Source organism: Festucalex cinctus, chromosome 1 (genome assembly GCF_051991245.1).
Source record: "Festucalex cinctus isolate MCC-2025b chromosome 1, RoL_Fcin_1.0, whole genome shotgun sequence".
Taxonomy (NCBI): domain Eukaryota; kingdom Metazoa; phylum Chordata; class Actinopteri; order Syngnathiformes; family Syngnathidae; genus Festucalex; species Festucalex cinctus.
Window position 1 is genome coordinate 15554186 of NC_135411.1, and position 19847 is coordinate 15574032.

Here is a 19847-nt window from a genome sequence, read left to right on the forward strand (position 1 = left end):
AGCATGGATAAGCTTCTCTTGGTCTGCTTGAAACATGCAGTCATTCAGTCTGGATATGTTTTTCAGCTGGTAAAAGGCTGTTTTAGTGATTAATTTAATATGATTGCAGAAGGTCAGGTCTGAGTCTAGTAGTACCCCAAGATTTCGAACTTGGCCTTTGGTTTCTCAAGACAGTGACTCGGTGTTTTCTAACAGAAATAATCTTTTCTTTATTGCTGAAAACAATGACCACCATTTTGTTTTCTTTCAGCTGAAGGAAATTGTGGTTCATCCGGTTGTTAATTTGGTCTAGTGAGTGACACAATACGTTGATTTAGCCCCAGAAAAAGTTTGCTTTCTATTCAATCTAAATAACTTATTGTAATAACGTTCCCAGCAACTCCATTGCAACAGATTTCAAATTCTGAATGTTTTGTGTCACAAATCCGGCTTCAAGCAGGCTTGCAATTGAGACATCCAGCGACACAATAGAATTCTTGTTCACACTTTAACCTGATTGGCCACAAACAAAGAGGGGTAGGGGAGGAAAGGAGCTTGAAAACGCAGCTTGCGAAGGGGCACTAGACGGATAAATAGCTCCAGTCGGGCCAGAAAGCACAAACTAGTACTTCAAGAGTTTGCTTTGATTTATTTCACCAGCACTGAGACCCGCTATGGTCAGCAGGTCAGTTGGAATTGATTGTTATCAATTTAATTTCATAAAACTTGAATTGTGCTTTATCTAATTTATAAGTCACTAAATCTACATGTATATATTTCTATCTCTAAAATTGTAGTTGTCAATTTATTTTTATGGGTGTAAATTGTGCTTGATTCAAAGTTACTTATTTTGATGTAACTTAGTGTAATCGGTTTAAATGTAGTGAAGTTAATTTATTTAATTGCTAAATTCATTCAATTAAAACTGAATGTACGTATTGAATTTACAGCAATTGTAGTGATTTCATTTTTGAGGAATTTAACTGAAATTAATTCATTTTGAATGGATTGAATTGTGCTTAATTCAATTTAAGATATTCAAGTTGACTGCAATGTTATGCGTACAGATTTGAACACCCAGCCGGCGGCTACAAGAAGATCTTCGAGACATGCGAGGAGCTTGCCGAGCCTCTTCCAGCAACAGTCATAGGTTCCATTTCACATTCTGTCCATGTTTCAAATATATATATCCATATATATAGATTGGCTTATGTCCTTCCTGCACCCCCTCCCAGGAAGGATTCCTTCGTTTCTGAGGGGAAGTCTACTGCGTTTGGGTCCGGGTCTTTTCGAGGTGGGGGACGAGCCTTTCTACCACCTCTTTGATGGACAGGCACTCATGCACAAGTTTGACTTCAAGAACGGACAAGTCAGCTACTTTCGCAAGTAAGACGTACGGGAAGACAAACATTTGTAGAATTGGACCTCAACTTCATTTTCGAAACTTTGTTCTAGGCGTGTTGTTTGTTTGAATTAAGAATACATTTTTTCCAAAGAACAATTTAAAGGGATTGTCAACTGTTGCTATCGTGCAGTAAAAACTTTATTCACAGTGCAGGCAGGTTATGTTTTAAGTCACATTTTTATATTCTGAATGGTCACGCGATTATAAAAATGCATTAAGTTCAATGATGAATTGATTCACATATCTGTTTGTTTGTTTTTTAAACATTGCATGAAAAAAAATAAAAATTGATAAAATTACTTTAAAGTTGTAATCTTTGGAGGAAAATCTATATTGGAAAAAAACAGCCATGTTTTCAATCAAAGTGTATATTTTTTTTAATGAAAAAGTGATATAGAAATAAATATACATATTTTCGGGGGAAAAAATCGATAAAGAACTTTTTTTTTTTCAACAAAAACATATGCAAAAACAAGTCATCTGAGACAAAAGTAAAAAAAAGAATCTAATTTTTCTATGTTAATGGTTACTCTTGGTTACAATACATTCCATTTCCTGTTCTATGGTTACCATCACAAATCTATACAAGTGTGATAAGGGGTGATTGACACATATCATGTTTTGAACATTGTCCATTATCACACAACTAAAGAAAAATACATACAGTTACTCTTGATAAAAGTTGGAATTAAAACGAGGAAAAAGTCAGATATTTTCAAGGAAAAAAAAAAGGTTTGCTATTTTTGAAAGAAGTTAAGCTTTGATTGATAAGCTACAGTTTGTCTCATTTGTGAGGCCTTCCATTTCCTGTTCTATGGTTATCACACATCCTATTTGGCTGTCACTGGTACCCTGCTGCAGGTGGTATCACAAAAAAAAGAAGAAAAAAAAAAGCCAAAGAAGGGAATCTCAAAGTGGGGCACATGGGCTCCCTCTAGTTGTATAAGACAGAATCACTAGCAAAGAACAGTTCAGTTGTATTGACTTTTTAAGTTCCACATTTGTATTTAATGTTTAAAAACTGCTTGTTTTACATAAAAAAATATTAAACTTTAATGTGCAACATATTTCAATTGAATCAATATTTAAGTGCAGCTTTATTTTACACCTAATGTTCAAACTCTGAATAACATTACAAATATTTAATATGCTTTTTAGCAATAAAATCTCTGTCCTGTTTTTGAAGAATACTTCGGCCTACAACACTACTGTTGGCATGGTGGTGACAGTTAGGGTAACATTTTTAAGAACCACTGCTTTCCACTTGCTTTGGAAGATCATCGAGCTGCATTCTGCTGTTTTTATGTAACCTTGGGAGTCTACATTTGGTCAAAGGCTGACCTGTCCAACTTTTGGGGTTCTCAGCTTGTGTTGCGCCTTTACTGTGAAAGTCGTTTGATGTTTTGCAGATTCGTCAAAACGGATGCTTACGTGCGGGCCGTCACAGAGAAGCGTGTGGTGATCACCGAATTTGGCACGTTCGCTTATCCCGATCCTTGCAAAAACATCTTCTCCAGGTATGAAGTTAGAGCTGGCAAACGAGTACATCGTAGAATCACGATTAATCACATCATTTAAAAGGCTTTTTACATTTTTTGCCCGCCAAATTTGAAGCGCACCTGTTGTATGTAAATTCTTTCGACATTTGATGTTATGAGGACATCTTCATCATTTTTTGATCCACTGCACGCTCATCTTCCTCTTTTTCTATCAGTTAATTACATGCATAATTTAAAATGGGAAAGAAATGACCCCAATAGTTTGATTCTGAATGTCATCCGCAAACATTTATTACATGCTATACTTTAATGCATGCAGTTATGTTTCTTGCTCAAACATCATAAAACACAACCTGTGCTACCTTTAACATCCGTTCTCAGCTAAAGGATAATCTGTGGTCAAAAATTAAGAGTGCGATTAATTTGCGTTACTACATGATTAATGCGCTCATTTTTTTGTGATTAATCAATGAGTTAACGCTTTAAATTTGACAGCACTAGTATGAAGACAAAAACAATAAATAAAACTAATACTAAAGCAAAAACTAAACTCACTCTGGTGTGTAGGTTTTTCTCTTACTTTAAGGGAGTGGAAGTGACGGACAACTGCCTGGTTAACGTCTACCCGGTGGGCGAAGACTTTTACGCCGTCACTGAAACCAACTACATCACCAAAGTGGACCCCGACACACTGGACACGCTGAAAAAGGTGTGCACCGTAACCTGGAGGGAAAAAAAAACAAAACACCTCTGCCCTCTTGTTAAAATAAAAACACTTGCAGGTGGACATGTGCAACTACATCAACATCAACGGCGTGACGGCGCACCCCCACATCGAGAGGGACGGCACCGTGTACAACATCGGGAACTGCATGGGCAAAGGTGCCACGCTGGCCTACAACATCGTCAGGATTCCGCCCACGCAGAAAGGTTGCCGTAGATGTCGCGTTCAGGTGTCCCAATACCCAAATCACAACACCTGACATCATTCCCCGCCCCAGACAAGTCGGATCCCATCGAGAAGTCCCGGGTGGTGGTGCAGTTCCCCAGCGCCGAGAGGTTCAAGCCCGCCTACGTGCACAGCTTCGGCATGTCGGAAAACTACTTTGTCTTCGTGGAGACGCCCGTCAAGATCAACCTGCTCAAGTTCTTGAGCGCCTGGAGCGTCCGAGGCTCCAACTACATGGACTGCTTCGAGTCCAACGAGAGCCAAGGGGTACGTGGAAACACGCAAGCCCGCTATAAAATATTGAACAATCTGCATGGACTTTAGTCAAATTTCTCCAGAAAAAATAGATCACAAGTCAAAGTTAGATTTATTTATTTTTTAGAAAGTTTTACATTTTGAGGAAACAAAAAAAAATAGTTTGATTATTTGTGACAAAAAGTTGTAGTACTACAAGTAGAATAAGTAGATTTGTCATCGGTAAAAATTGGTCATCTTTTTAAAAAGAAAAAGTTAAACTACCCAAAAAATAAATAAATAAATAAAAAAATAAAACACGTTTTATAAAGACCAAAGCCTTATTCACTAATATGAAGGATAAATTTAATACTATTTTTGGAAAAAAAAACAATATTAATTTTTAAAACAACTTTTTTTTTCCTTTTTCTTTTTTTTTTTAAAGAAAAAACAGTATTTATTTATTTATTTTTTGAGGAAAAATTAAAAGGGTTTTTTTGTGACAAGTCTGTACTACTAGGATTTAGTAGTACAAATAAATACTAGGTAGAAATACCCGGAGAGGTATTGGAACTAGATTTTCCATGGCTATACAAATATCTTATTTGTTATTATTAAGGAAAAAATTACATTATTCCGTGACAAAAACTTCCTGAATTGTGACTTTAAAAAAAGTCAGATTTTACGTGACAAGCTATTTTTGGAGGGGAAAAAAAATCACAGCAGAAAATTCTGATTTTTATAATGGCAAGTCTTTTTTTTTTTTTTAAGAGAAAAATTCATAATAGATTGAAAAATGATATTGCTAGAAAAAAAAAAAAAAAAAAAAAAAAAAAAAAAGAGTAATTTTCTTAAGAAGAAAAATACATAGTGTTATGAGGGGGAAATATCAGATTTTCTGTAACAATTTTTTTTTTTAAAGATATAAAATTATGAGGGGGGGGAAAAGGCAGATTTTCAGTTGTACTATTATGAAGGAAATGTATGATTTCAGTGACAATAAGTCAGATTAAAAAAACATGAAAAAGCTGTAGCATTCTAAAACGTCAGATTGTCGATGACAAAAAGTCACTTTTTTTATTATTTGGAATTGAAGTCAGATTGTGACAAAAAGCATTTTTTTTAAATTAAGAAAAAGTAATAAAATATATATTTTTTAAAAAGTCAGATTTCCACTGAGAACAATTCTTTGTACTATAGTAAGGGGGGAAATGCAAAATTTCAGAAGTCAGAAATTGTAGTATTACTGTTTTATGAAAAAGTAATATTTTCGGTGGCAAAAAGTCACTTTTTAAAATTCTGTGGAATAAAGTCAATGTATGATTTGAAGTGCAAAAAGCTGAAGCCAATGTCGCGATGTTAATTTGTGTCATAGACGTTGTTCCACATCGCCAGGAAGAATCCGGGGGAGTACATCGACCACAAGTTCAAAGGGGCGGCCATCGGCATGTTCCACCACATCAACACCTACGAGGATAACGGCTTCGTTGTGTTCGACCTGTGCGCGTGGAAGGGGTGCGTCGCCAAAACGTCGTCTACGCGTTTCGTCTGACGCCGTTGTCATCCTTCCCATTTGTTGTACGCATCAGCTTCGAGTTTGTGTACAACTACCTGTGGTTAGCCAACCTGAGGGCCAATTGGGATGAGGTGAAGAAGGCGGCCATGATAGCGCCCCAGCCGGAAGTTCGCAGATACGTTATTCCCTTGGACGTCCACAAGGTCACTCACGCCAGCTTCCGTAATGAGATTAAAATACAATACGAAGTAAAGGCGGATTTTCTTTTTTTTAATAGATTTGTTTGTGTGATGCAGGAGGAGCAAGGGAAGAACTTAGTGAGCTTGCCTTACACCACAGCCACAGCAGTCATGCACGCCGACGGGACCATCTGGCTGGAACCCGAGGTGCTCTTCGCCGGACCTCGCCAGGGTAATAAGACCAATCCATTCACACCTTCACATCACTAAAAAAAACCCAGAAAAACAAAAACAAAACTGTTTTAACTGTTTGACTGCCAAAAACGTTTAATGACGTATACTAAAATCCTCATGAATGCCGCCATAAATGTTAATTGACATCAACTATGTTTTTTTTTGTTTTTGTTTTTTTTTGTTTTTGTTTTTTTTTTTTAAATCAGTGGGCAGTGCAACGCTGCCTGGTCAATGGAGTTGTGAAATCAAAAACACTCACTAACTATGACCAGCAGATGGCAGCATTCAGGTCACTGATTCAGGGGTCAGTGTGTATGAAATTTCAATGAAACATGACAAATCTGATGACGACGTTATACTTAACCAAGGATGTAGCCAATAGGTGTCCAGCAACCTGAGGGGATGTCTAAGGCAAAAACAAACTACAAATAGTCAACATAATTATGACTTTGGACATTATTTTAATGTGACAATATATATACAATTGTTTGTTTTTGGAACCATATATTATTCATTATCTGTAACAAATTTCACTGCAATTAATTAACTAATTATTTAATAAATGTTTTCATTGTTACACATTACAATACATTCACCTTAAAGGTTTACTTTAATAATAATTAAATAATAATTTAATAATTATTATAAATAATTTTTTATTTATAATCAATTACTTACAATTATTAAACCAATGTAATGTTAAACACATACAATTATTCATTTGACTATTTCTTTATTTTAATTTTTTGTATTCATCATAAATCAAGTAACCAACCAATAATTTAATTAAAAAAAATGAATAACTCAATTTCAATTAACCAATTTTAAGGGGGCGGGGGGATATATCAATTACAGGACTCTTGATTATGTAAATGTTCAGTACGCCCGCAAACGCACGCACACATACACACACAAAAAAAACAACAACAAAAAAACAAAAAAAGTAAATGTTCAGTACGTCAAATTGTCACCACCCCTGACAACTATACTGCAACAAATATGCAATGCAAATCTGATGTGTTTGCAGCGTTTGAGTTCCCCCAGATCAACTACGAAAAGTACGCGGGGAAGAACTACACGTACGCCTACGGTCTGGGTCTCAACCACTTCATACCAGACAGGGTGCGTACTCGGCCTACTGACAAAATGGCACGCTCACGCTCGTGCTCCATTTTGGCTTTCACTTTGGCTTTTGTCTTGCATTCAGATCTGCAAGTTGAACGTGAAGACCAAGGAGACTTGGATTTGGCAAGAACCGGACTCGTATCCCTCGGAGCCCCTTTTTGTGCAAACACCCGACAGTGTGGAGGAGGATGATGGTACGTACACTCACTTGATTGAAAATGAGGTGTTGATCCAATGTTTTGATTTGATCGAGTACAGTTGAGTACGTATGATAGATTCATAGTCATTTAAGTCATCTGGGGCTGATAGGCTGCAGTTCATCCAAATCAGTGAATAATTTTTATGTATCGTGATTTCAATATTAATCTAAATCATTACTATTTTTTCGGTAATCGTCCAGCTCTACTCATGATCCACATGTGGACAAAACGCAATAGAAAATAGACGAATGGAAGCATGAACTGGGCACATAATAAATGTGTCCAACATGTATTTAAATTCAAATATGGTAACAAAATCTACGCGTTTGCTTCTTGGTTGACTGCAACGGCAGCACTTCCAAATATGGGCACGTTAGGAAACGATCATTTCGAATGCAGCGCGACTTTTTCACAATGAGCAAGTGCAGTGTGAAAAGGGTTTAACACGTTTTACATTTTAACATTCTTAAAGGTCCTATGTCTAAAAAGAAGTTAGCTACTTAGAATTGATTGTGTACTCACCCTTGAGCACAGACATGGCAACGGGCGGTGATTACTTGGAGGCGTGTCTCTTCACATAAAGACTTTCCATCATACAACAAAAAAAGATGTTCATAAATGAAATGGTTGGCAACTTTTAATTCTAACATTCAAATCACAAATCAAATCAATGCTGACATTAAAACCGTACTCACCTGAGCTTGTGCCTGGGAGGCCAGTCTCTTCACTCAGAGTCAGACTATAAAAAAGTTCCGTTTATAATCAAAACATTCAATTGTGACAGTCTACTCACATCCACTCCTTTTTCAGGTCCTTCTTTTGGTACACCTGTGTCAAAAAAAAAGCCAAATAAAAAGCAGAGCCAATCGATAGAAATAAATGTGTGCTGAAGTAATGTCTGTCCGTTGTGTTTTTCAGGCGTGCTGCTGACCATCGTGGTGGCGCCCGGCTCACAGAGACCAGGCTACCTCCTCATTCTCAACGCCAAGGACATGTCGGAGATCGCCCGGGCCGAGGTGGAGTGCACCATCCCCGTCACCTTCCACGGCATGTACAAGCCCTGATGGAGCTCATTCAAAATTAAAAATTCTCTCCGGATACATGTGATGTTTTTTCGAAAGGAGAACATTGTGCTAGTAGGATTTGGCTCCCGTCGAGTCAAACACACCTATAAGCCGACATTGTTGGGATATTTGTGGAGATTAAATATGTCACCATAGAAAATCAGGATTATTAGCAGGGTTCTAAAATGGATTTATTACATAACGCCACAGTAAAAGTGCCTCCGTGTTGTGGTGTCGAAAATCTGATTAAGCGCGTCAACGTTTAATCTGAAGGGGAAAAAAAGCATGTTGCCATCAAGGCAGACAGCAGGTCCCTGAATGCAACACGGACTTATAATGACACAAATTAGCATTTGATGTGCTCATTTGGATGTTTTTTTCAGTAACATTGATGCCATTGATGGTCGCAATAGTGACAATAGGAAGATGCAGGTAACAACAGCTGAGAACCACTGATCGAAATGACCGATGACATGACGGAAATATTATTAATAAGAATCATACCAAGGGTGGTCTTTCCATATTTATTACATTTTTTCCTTTACACGCGAGGGCTGGTTTGCCCTTGCTCCAACAAATAAACACAAACATAAGAAATAAAACAAGATTACAGGAAACAATGTCCAGACTGGTTTTAAAAACACTGCAAAGGAAGAAAAAAAAAGTGACGTAAAAACTAATTTTGTAACACACAATTTGGGTTTGGACAGAGGTTTGCGCAGTGAGGCAATCCTGTGTGTCTCAACTCCGCTAAATGCAACAAAAATCATAGTTCATAACAAGATAATGCTACTGCCTTGACAACCTGCTGAAAACAAAACTAAATTAATCTCATGATATTATACATTATAACTGGTGAGTGCAAACCTCTGTCCGTACACGAGTGAGGACTAAAGGGGAAACAAAAGTAAATGCTGATAGTGCAAGTTTATTATAAGGTCTACAATACATATATTAATAATATATGTTGTTTTGTTTTTTTACATATTGTTCTAAAGTGCAAATCAGTGGATCAGATGAAAAGTGTGCAAGCATGTTCCAATCCGCCTGAGCCCTTTACACTAGCTGACCTCCTGCTGTACACACGCACACACACACACACACACACACAACAAGTTACACTTAAAGGCGCAACCGATGTTAAACTTTTACATCATACAGCATTTTAAGTTTAAAATAAGATTTTTTTTTTTTAAATACTTTTCAAGCCCTGCTTATTCTTTCTATGTCTGCAAATAGTGGCTGAAAAGAATTACTCAACTGCAGTTGACGTGGTGTTTTTGGAATAACATTTAGACAATATTGCTGCACATGAAGTGAACGTGGACCTTCAAACAAAATGAAGAGGACTATCAAGTGTAAAAAAAAAATTAAAAAAATAAACAGTTTCCACATGATGCAGGATCATCTTTCACTAAAAATTTAATTACATCTGAGGGACAGTAAGTACCTTGGTAGGTGCTGCCATTTTGGCTAGCAACAGAGTCCAACTGTACAGTATGAGGTGCGAGGGTGTGCACATGGAATGGGGCCTTTTGGGAATCATATTGTACAATATTAAGGGTATATGCATATTTGCAGTTTGGCTTTTGTAAATGTACTTATTTGTGGAGTTTTATATTCCTGTTAATTGCTGAAAAGCTCACATATTTGCTTTTTTTTCTGGGTAGCATTTTGGTGCCAAATAACAGTTGGAGTTGAACCCTATATACTCGGAGTTAGGCACCTGTGGATTTGCATAGAATTTTTCCAATTGAAAAAAATATATATATACCCCACCCGAAAAAAAAAAGGTAGTTTTTTGTTTTTTTTCTGGATAGGCGTTAATTACATGGATTTTTGCTATCCGCAGACCAGCCCGGTCCATTCACAGCCATCTTATGGTATCTATAAGCAATAAGAAAGCCCAGTATCAACCTTGATCCATTACTCGTGGATTTTTGCTATTTGCAGGAGGGGTCGGTCCATATCTCCCGTGTCAAGCGAATACGTGAACACAACATTGTGGAGCAACCACATGTCACAATGTTGGAGAACACTAAAGGCATCTTTAGCTTGACGCTCAAATTCATATGAGGGACCGTTTATGTGCCTCGGTGGGTTCTGCTGTTTTGTTTAGCAACAGCGTCCACATATGCAGTTGACTCTTTAATGAATGTCCAGTTTACGAATGAATTAATGCAGTTACAGTAACTTCCTTTCCTTTTTTTTCTGAAAGAAGGGTATTTTATCAGTTGGCCACAATTGAATATTGCCGATTGAGTATGTGTGAGGCAAGCCAACGGCTTTACTTAAAAGTGTGTTACATGTTCATTTCAATCACATACATTTACACGTACACACACATACAATCAGAATGCATAAATATTTAAAGTATAGCGTTAACGCACCGAGACATTAGGCAATTGCTAATAAGGTGTGAGTTCTAGTGACACGCTTTAAGATTTTGGGTGAATAATTTAATAGTCAGGTGACCACTGAGTCCGGCTCAAGTGGCCACGCACTCGCACACATCTCTGCTACAAGGATGTCGAACATTCTTAGCGACGTGTGCGGAGGATGTTTGAACATCATCTTTGTCAAAGTGCAAGACGACAGCCGACCTTTTTGTTGTCGTTTTTAAGCTCCACCCACTGTTGCGGCGCATAAGGTGAGCTGTTGGGGAAGGAGGGGGCGACGGGTGTCAGTTGGTCTCGTAGGTGGAGAGCAGGGCGGCGTCGACGGGCTCCATGCAGGACGGGCAGGTGAAGGATCTCATGAGCCAGTCGTCTATGCAGTCCATGTGGTAGATGTGCATGCACGGTAGGAACCGCACCGGGTCGCCGTACACAAAATCCAGCATGCAGATCACGCACCTAAAGATGCCAAAACAGATTTTCACTAAGTGTCTCTTTCAAACAGAGAGCCCACAAAAGAGTTAGCACAAAAATTTGGTATTTGTCTGCCTTGTCCTTTTACGCAGAACATCGTGTTAGATGTTATGATCACCGTGAACAAAAATATTGCGGGCTCTGAAATGATTTTTTTTCTTATATATTTGGGTAAAAAAAAAAAAAAAAAGGCATCCCCCCCCATTGTACAAAATCTATTTCTAAACAAAATATAGAATATTTGGTAGATTAAGAAATGTACCATTTTAAAGTAAATACTGTAAATACATACAATAAATAAATGTGAGCATTCTTCTTCTGTTTTAATTCTTTTTATCAAGTTACAGTCTGCATCACGGGAAGCTATTTTTACAACAAACACGTGGGCTACTCATGTTGTGCATTGGGCTAACTAGTACAAGCTGGCACCGTCACATGTACAAATGCTGTTTTCAAGGACAATGCAAAGGTGCCTGTTACCTTTAACTGTGTCTCTTTCATCTTCCCTCCCTCCGTCCCCCTCTCCATGCTCATTGAGAGGGAGAAAAGAAACTAGTGACTCACGTCCAATTAACTTCAAAGAGGTGGCTCGTTTACTCAACTCCGCAAGCAGCCAATCGCACGAATGCCCTGCTTAGACGCCCCCCCTCACAAAGGGGTGACTGACAGTATTAGGTGTTATTGAAACCAACTTTTTTAAAACATGGCAAATCTTCAAACTGGTTACGGGCCCATGCCTAATGCCAATGAAAGCTACTACTGTGAGGTGTTTTTAATATTTTGTATGTCATCTCTAAAGGAACAAAGTAAGGTGAAATATTCGAAACAGTTCTGAGTGAAGTTTTACATTATTGCAAATCAGATACACAATAACATATTGTCTCTGAGAGTGCTAATAAGTAGGAAGACTACCTTCTAAAAAAAAATAATAAATACAGCTCTTGTACTGGATCTCATTAGCTTTGTGTGCCTAATATTGTAGCCAGTAGTGTGAAGAAGTGAATGTGGATCATGATTTTGACAAACTAATGTTACTGAAATAGTATGAAAAGTTTTTATGTTTCTCAAATTAAGCACATAAAAATGTTTTTCAGCACGTTTTAACCTGATGAGCAAATAAAATGCCCCACATCTATATATGATATCATACATGATACTACTTACTCTCGGATTTTCTTCTCTGAGCCATCTTTGCCGCCGTCGTACACGCCCTTGGGCAGGTGCTGGATCAGTCCGATACGCTGGGCGATGCGGATCTGCTCCTCTTCCGTCAGCTGGGTGGCCAGACGGGCCTGGCTGGGCGTGGGATGGTACATGGGCATATGCGTCTGCTCCTGTTGAAGCACAGACACAAACGCAAACATTTTCAACAACAGGTTTTCACTTTCGTCAACAACACCGAAGCGGTCTGACGAGTCAAGCTTACATGCACATGCATGTTGACATTCTTGAAAAGTCAGTCACTTGGTGGAAGTTTGACTGCAAACAAAGTTGCATGTTGACTGCACAATGTTGCAGGCAATGTTCGGTACAATGTAATCCATTCATCCATTTTCAGTTGATTTGGGGGTTAAAGTTTTAACAACGGTCATATTAATAATGTCCTACTTTTCACCATGTATATTTTTTAAATCAACTTACCTGATGAAATGTAAATTACAGCGAGTATTGGGTCTCACTACCAAGCAGTTTACCTCACGTAACATCTTTAAGCCATTTAACATGTCACCATCACTCTGCCTTGGTCAAATGACAAGTTCTCTGTGGCCGCAGTCTCAGCATTCATAATAAAGCTGATTCAAGTCCTAGTAGGTGTTTGTTGGTCAAGTAGCTCACCTGGTAGGGCGGAGGCGGTTCCAGGTCTGGATCTGTCCCGTCCCCGAAGCTCGCCCTGTCCGACTGGGACTCATGAAGCAGAGAGATGTCGTCCGACGTGGGCGACTTCAAGCAGTTGCCCATTTTGTACCCCACTTGGTTTTGCGTCGCTCCCAACTAGGAGCTATTATATTTTTAATTAAATGCTACAACCGACGCGTATGGTTGCTTACTTGCAGTTATGTCTCTCACAAACAAAATAAGAATTCACAGTAAAGACCTCATGTTTTATGTCACTTTTTAACGAAGCCCCCTCAGTTTCAGCTCATGTTTACACCAAAACACCGCGTTGAAGCCAAAAACAAAGAACTCCTGCTAACGGCTAGCCAGCTAGCTTTGTCCAACAGCTGGGCGACTTCCTCGATTGACGCTACTCATTTCCTCCCTCCTACGGAATGTTGTACAACAAAAATATAACCAAGACAGAAGCGGCGCCAACAGTTCAACTAAAACGTCTCGAGCTCCGACAATGGCGACATTTTCGTGTTTTGTCGCCCACCAGTAACATTAAAACAGTTTTCAAGCTATCCTGTCTTGCTAAACATGCTAAGGTGTCGTTTGGGTATGACGTCACGATAAAACTGTTTGCGCTGATTGGTTAGTTTCACCAGATCCAAAACAATGGGAAAATCCCTCCCCTTTTTTGATAACTTCCCCTCGAAGCCAAAATATGTGCACTCGTCATTGACACCCCCCCCCCCCCCCCCAAAAAAAAGACATAACTTGCTCATACTGATGTAAGTTATGTTTAATTGTTTTGCCTGAACCGGTTGTTCCTTATAATCACAACTAACAGATTTGGTGATGTTTTACAGTACTTTTCAAGTTTTCATGATGTTTCCATGGCGTGATCTGTGATGCGTTCTGTAGTCGGAAACGGTTTATTTTTTGGAAAATGTTAATTTTTTTTTTTTTTTTTTAAACAACATGGTAAGAGTATTTTTTTCTTTCCTGTTTTAGAACATCAATAACATTTAGACATAATAAAAACACAACTGTTAGTGTAACACCAAGGATTAACAATGTCAAATTGTTTCGAGTAATCTTAATTTCCTCTTCTGCAGGGCTCATTAAATGCACACTCAATAACAGTGTGAACTTGAAAACACGTTTATTTTATTTATATGTACACAGGTATCATACACGTAAAAACCAACAATTAATTGCATTTTCTTTTCTTTTCAGCAACCCACAATACAAATCTCCAGGGTTTTTTTGGGGGTCGTGATTGTCACAGATTTAGCTTTGTTGGCCAAAACAAACATACAAACCTTTAGCAACCATTAAAATGAACGTTTTTACTTGTAATGCTCACCAGCTTTTTATGGTTTATTCATTTTCTCTAAAATGTTACAAATAGTCTCTGTACATTATTAGTTAGTACTGTAGTAGAGTAACATTTAAGTAAACGATTGGATGTGTCTACAGTGTTTCTTTCTACAGTCATTTTGTCTGCAGTGCTTTCTATTTTGAATATTCACAAGAAAGACAATCATAAATATGACATGTCAATGGTGTTCCTGAAAGATTACATTGCTCCCATTTGTAAAGGGTGTTGAGTGGGAAAACAAAAATAAGCAGGAATGACACAAGAAAGATTTTAAAGGTTTGTTTAGCTGGTTGAAATAAGCATTTTTGTTTTTCTATTATTCTACAAGTGCATTCTTATCTCACAAGTTTAAAGCGAAAAGAAAAAAAAATGACACCCCTCTCATGCAGATCCATTCATATTGTAAAAATAAATAAATAAATACATAAATAAAAAAAATTAATTGTATGTGGAAAAAAAGTGTCTTTGCATGGACGCTGTGATGTCACAATGTATTTATAGAGAAAAGTCACTGATCGGAAAATGTAGTTACATATTCACACTAACCCGAAACACTTGTTTATCTAATGGCGTCATTTGATTCATTCATATGTACAGTATAGTACTGTGCAAGAGTCTTTAGGTCGCCATTAGCGTTGCTGTTTACTTGTTTGTGTGTACAATGTCAATACACAGAGCACTGACCTCCACCAAGGCCAATAAAAAGCATTGGACAACAAACGGGAGGTGCCATTCTCGTTCGTGGGGGTGGACTGTGTATAAATAGTGTATAAATAAATAAATAAATAAATAATTAAATAAATAAATAGCATCTGCACCTTTGTATGAACGCTCACCAAAATGTACGCTCACCATGAGTCGTACACCAATGCAGTAAAAAGTCATGGGATACTGTGTTGCTGTATGATATAAGGCTCGTATAATCGTGCTATGTAGACCTTTGCCCAGTAGCCTACTGTATTTTTAAATGGGCTATACACATACTGACAATTGGACTAAATTTGAGAATTTTGCCCTCCCTCTTTGCGACCCAAGTCAGCAAAGGCCTGATTGTCTGACATCTTTAAAAAAAATTATCCTGTACAAAAAAATGCTAATGCAAGTTCTTCTTTTAATGCTTCTCTTTCTTCTACTTTGTATTTTCCAGCAGTCTGCGTGCCCTGTGACACAGTGCTGCCTCCCACAGGTCAGTCTTGGTACTACAACAGTCATCCTGAGTACAGTACACGAACAAGCACATGATTTTTTTTTTTTTTTAACCCATCATGTGGTGGGTCTCACATTTGAAAAATGTTGAACATCAGTATGTGTGTACCCCACTTTTCTCTTCTTTCATCCTGTGGCTGTTTCCAATGAAATACTGCTTCTATATCATCAAGTAAAAGGCAGGAAGTAGACCTTTGTTTTCTGTTTGAATAGTAAGTGTCTGGTGTGAATTGGCCAAGTACAGTTTCAGGAAGAAGTGTTCTTTTTGAGTTTTACAACAAAGAGGGTGTAGAATGCAGCAAAGAGTCGCCGTGTCTTTGTCCCTAGCACCGGTCGTCCTCCTCCGTGTCGCTGAGCGGATCGCAGCCGGCCACCGAGGCCGTCTGCGCCAGACGCTTGCGAAAGTGTCCGTTGGGGACCTGCCAGCCGGTCCGCAAGCGCGGGCGCGACGAGCTGACGGTGTTTGAGCGTCCCAGGCTGCAGGCCACGGCCGCCTCGAAGGTCAACGTCTCCATGGGGCCGGTGGGATCGGGGCTGTGGTCCTCCTCCTGCGAGGCCAGGAAGGGCTCGGAGGGGTAGCGGCGCAGAGGCGACGGGTGTCGGCCCGCCTCGCCCCCTCGCTCGCCGCCGACTGCCTCCTGGTCCCGTCTGGTCGTTTCGGTCTCGGCGTCCTCGCCGATGGAGGGGTCGGCGCGGCACACCAGCGGCGAGTAGGAGATGTGAGGACGAGAGCGCGTGGGGGTCTGTGAGGAAGGCCGTCGGACGCTGGGGGTGCTGGACTCTGATGTGGAGGGCACGGGACTGTCTGAGCTGTTACCCTAAGGGCAAAACCAAAAACAATAATCAGTCAATTGTGATCTTGTAAACAAGTGGCAGTGTAGCTGCTGTCAAATGAAAGTCTGATACTTCATATTTTTCAATTTGTCTCAAAGGACACTACAGTGGTCCATCAATATTTCGTGGTTCACTTATTGTGGATTCACTTTATATTTGGATCAGTTTATGCTGCTATTTTTGTCATTTTTTGTAATATTTAAGTAAATTAAACAGCTCTTTTTTCCCCATTCAACACAATCTATTACAGTTTTGAACAAATATCCAATATTTGATAAATTAATAAATGTGTACCATGATAGGTTTAAAAAAAATCTTGACATCTTTCTTTGAATAAGCGGTTCGGGAATTGGATTGATAATTCTTCTTCGCAAGTAAGTGTCCCATCACTGGTGAGCTACTTTTAGAACAGAGCCCAGTTACTCTTAACACTTGCACTGCAGGAGAAGGTATGGAGCCACTGACAATAAGTTTTGGTGTTGAAAAAAAATGTCATTGTGGAAAAAGCTGCATTGCCATTGAAACAAATATTGGCAAAAACAAGAATTGCCATTGTAAAAGGTTGTATTGAAAAATAAAATACAAACATTGAAAAAACACAATTTTCTTTAGTCATATTTTTTTTGTCTTTTTCAGTGCCAATCTGCAGATTGTTTTACGCTTTTTTGTTTCGAGTGTCACGGTTTTTCAGGTTCACTTCTCTTTTTTTCAGTTTCAACTTATTGGCAGTGTTTTAATGTGGAGGGGTGGGCACGGGGTTGGGGGCCAGGAGAACGCCTTCCAGCTTTTCCGGAGAGGAGAGCGCGCCCTCTGTCGGCTGAAGGCAATACATGAATTCCCTGTGGCATATCGTCACAGACTCGTGGATAAAAAAAGTTGACCAGGAACTCCTAAACCGCCTGTAAGTCGGTGTTTTTCCTACATATAACCTTGTGGCGTCAGTGTTAATGTTTCTGTAGTAAAGCACTTAGCATGCTAGCTAAATATGTATAATATATGCCACAGGGAATTCAGGTATTGCCTATGCCGACAGAGGGCGCGCTCTCCTCTCCGGAAACGGTGGAAGGCGTTCTCCTGGTCAAAGCCCCGCCCCAAACCCCGCCAATCGGGTATATGTCACGGAAGAGGCGGGACTGTTTTTGCACATCAGCTTTGGTTCCGGTTCGGTTTACGACGTGTGGGCTGGGTCAAAATACTTGTGCTTCCGACTTTGTGCCCCTCGGTTGCATGTTCTCAACCCGGGCGGACGTGCAACGTATCACCCGCAAAAAGTGAGGGAACATTGTATAGATGGTATTTCATGTAAAGTCTTAAATATTAAACAAGTTATATAATTTTTGTTCTACATGTATGCATGCTGTGGTTGTTAGGGGATAAAGTTAATTGGCACAATTAAGAATTCTGTAATGGCTAGATGTCCCAATACTTTTGTCCAGAGAGTGCGCTATCACAAATGCAAATATTCTTAACCATACTCTACCAGATTAGCCAATTATTTTATACCTGTTTGTCTCGGGGGCGTGTCCTCTCAACACTTGAGGAGCGTGACGGCTGCAAGCTGCGCTCCTCCGAGTTGCAGCGGGACGCGTCTGGAGACAGAAGGTGGCAACGCTCCTTGGATCGGCCTCGCTCGCCCTGCTGCCAGTGCTCGGACCGAGACACTGGCCAGACAGATAGTGATGATGATGATGATGATGATGGTGATGATGATGTGACCTCACTGGTCTAAACATTACATTCTGATTAATATTACATTTGTGGAATGTGAGTTATGACGCAACATCCAGCTGCTATCTATCTCAGGGGCGGCCATTTTGCCACTTGCTGTCGACTGAAGATGATGTCACAGTTACTCAGGCAACGACCAATCACAGCTCACCTGTTTTCTGAAGCTGAGCTGTGATTGGTTTAATGGTTTGTTTAATTGATGGTGCAAAGAATATGCATTTTTTTTTGTAAGCTCAGGAACCGCTGACCTACTGTTTTCCTATTAGATTATTGTACATTTATGATGCAGAAGTGCTTTTCCTTTAAATATTTACTGTATTTATGACCTTACGACTTCATTAGTGTCAACTAGGCATAAACTACTGTACATCCCGACAAAATTGAGATACATCCCCGCTATAGTAACAAAACTCCATCGTAAACCAGGGAGTAGGCAAGTGGGGTAGTGCTGCCCCCTGTTGACTTCATGTAAAGAGTAAAAAAAATCTGTAGCGATATTAAATTCCAGTTCCATAAACTTTACCTTATATTAAATATTCTTTTGTTTTTCTTGCTATCACATTGTTGAATGGTGTGGAATTGTTTGAAACATGATTAAAACAAATATATACATATATAAAAATTTAATAATTGTTACCTTATTTGCAAAATAAGAATCTAGTTTGAGACCTATCCCTGGTTTCAATCACTAATTTAAAACAATGCTAACTCAAGTTTAAAAATCAATCCCTGGCTTGAAAACTACAGAGTATCCTCGTTTTATGATGATCTGATATGCAGCAATGAACTAGTTTGCTAGTTTAGTAGGTTAGTGAGACTACAACATGTTTCAACTTTTCATGCTATGTTTCGATAGGAAAGAAACTCCTTCACAAACCGAGGACATCGATGTAGGAAAGGTGACTTGCTGACAGACCTGCAGCCTTGTAGCTCTTGTGACGGGGTCGATAAAAACGCTCGGGACTTTTCTCTTCCTGCCAAAGACTGTTGACTTGTTGGTCCGACGCGGTGGAGGCGGAACGCTTCATCGATCCGCCGGCAGCCTCTGTCTGTAAAAACAAAAACAAAGAAACATGAAAAACACCCACGTTCAGATCATTGAAGTTAGACGCTTTCATCTGCATGCTTCAGTAAGAACGGCTGAGCCTCTGGCTTCATGTACCTTTTCAAATGTTAAATGGGAGTAATTTTACAGCAGTGGTACTGAACATATTTACTGAAATATAGAAAAAAAAAAGGACAATTGATTATTTGAATGTAGACTGGAAGAGACTAATCACCAGCCAGCAAACAAAGCAGGAAAATGATTCCCCCCCGCCCACTTCCTCACTAAGCAAACTATTCAAAATTCTGGAAATTTTCAAACCTCTAAAATATTAAGAATTTCAAAAGCATTCTGTGCAGCCTCTTCCAGACTGGAGTAAAGCAGCCATGTTTCTGTCTGTTTACCCTTCACCAGATTTCCAAAGTATCAAACCCAAAAAAGGTGCACTTCTTTGGTGAAGACTCATCACCCATGCAGCCGTTGGCTAAAGTCCAGGCTATGCCCACACAGGAGATTGTATCATGCAGGAAGTGTATGCCTGCAACGCTACAGCCAGGCGTGGCATGGAGGAGGCC

General features: G+C 39.2%; 3 protein-coding genes and 1 long non-coding RNA gene across 5 annotated transcripts in view; 1 reads left to right on the forward strand and 3 right to left on the reverse strand.

Moving 5' to 3' along the window:
• The first annotated feature begins 505 nt into the window (after nucleotides 1-505).
• On the forward strand, nucleotides 506-8418 carry rpe65a (retinoid isomerohydrolase RPE65 a). The gene is made up of 13 exons (XM_077519090.1): nucleotides 506-664; nucleotides 1047-1129; nucleotides 1215-1365; nucleotides 2794-2901; nucleotides 3451-3592; nucleotides 3666-3813; nucleotides 3885-4099; nucleotides 5442-5581; nucleotides 5656-5785; nucleotides 5879-5993; nucleotides 7023-7117; nucleotides 7203-7314; nucleotides 8239-8418. The coding sequence occupies exons 1-13, from the start codon at nucleotides 654-656 to the stop codon at nucleotides 8382-8384; spliced, it is 1596 nt and encodes a 531-aa protein (XP_077375216.1). The 5' UTR covers nucleotides 506-653; the 3' UTR covers nucleotides 8385-8418.
• On the reverse strand, nucleotides 4955-8109 carry LOC144017484 (uncharacterized). 2 transcript variants are annotated; one of them, XR_013283195.1, is made up of 4 exons: nucleotides 8016-8109; nucleotides 7843-7904; nucleotides 6360-6401; nucleotides 4955-6027 (listed from the first exon to the last, which is right to left on the reverse strand). It is a non-coding gene; the product is annotated as an uncharacterized LOC144017484 (long non-coding RNA). The 2 variants fall into 2 exon arrangements; XR_013283193.1 differs by lacking the exon at nucleotides 4955-6027 and having other exon boundaries at nucleotides 6133-6401.
• Nucleotides 8419-8894: 476 nt separating the features above from the next.
• LOC144017478 (RING finger protein 11-like) lies at nucleotides 8895-13730 on the reverse strand. The gene is made up of 3 exons (XM_077519102.1): nucleotides 13091-13730; nucleotides 12419-12588; nucleotides 8895-11239 (listed from the first exon to the last, which is right to left on the reverse strand). The coding sequence occupies exons 1-3, from the start codon at nucleotides 13211-13213 to the stop codon at nucleotides 11068-11070; spliced, it is 465 nt and encodes a 154-aa protein (XP_077375228.1). The 5' UTR covers nucleotides 13214-13730; the 3' UTR covers nucleotides 8895-11067.
• A 493-nt stretch (nucleotides 13731-14223) lies between these two features.
• Nucleotides 14224-19847, reverse strand: part of LOC144017493 (voltage-dependent R-type calcium channel subunit alpha-1E-like) — an 80941-nt gene continuing 75317 nt past the window's right edge. The window contains exons 45-47 of the mRNA XM_077519125.1: nucleotides 19144-19276; nucleotides 18003-18160; nucleotides 14224-16483 (exon numbers count right to left, since the gene is read on the reverse strand). Coding sequence (XP_077375251.1) covers nucleotides 15989-16483; nucleotides 18003-18160; nucleotides 19144-19276 — 786 coding nt within the window. The 3' untranslated portion in view covers nucleotides 14224-15988. The remainder of the gene's footprint in view (nucleotides 16484-18002; nucleotides 18161-19143; nucleotides 19277-19847) is intronic.

Excerpts from the sequence above, each read along its gene's own strand:
- rpe65a (XM_077519090.1), top strand. Across the intron at positions 1,130-1,214 it reads TCTTCCAGCAACAGTCATAG|GAAGGATTCCTTCGTTTCTG; the intron begins GTTCCATTTCAC and ends ACCCCCTCCCAG. Across the intron at positions 5,994-7,022 it reads CTTCGCCGGACCTCGCCAGG|CGTTTGAGTTCCCCCAGATC; the intron begins GTAATAAGACCA and ends ATGTGTTTGCAG.
- LOC144017478 (XM_077519102.1), bottom strand. The coding sequence starts at position 13,213 with ATGGGCAACTGCTTGAAGTCGCCCACGTCGGACGACATCTCTCTGCTT. Across the intron at positions 12,589-13,090 it reads AACCGCCTCCGCCCTACCAG|GAGCAGACGCATATGCCCAT; the intron begins GTGAGCTACTTG and ends GTGCTTCAACAG. Across the intron at positions 11,240-12,418 it reads TCAGAGAAGAAAATCCGAGA|GTGCGTGATCTGCATGCTGG; the intron begins GTAAGTAGTATC and ends TGGCATCTTTAG.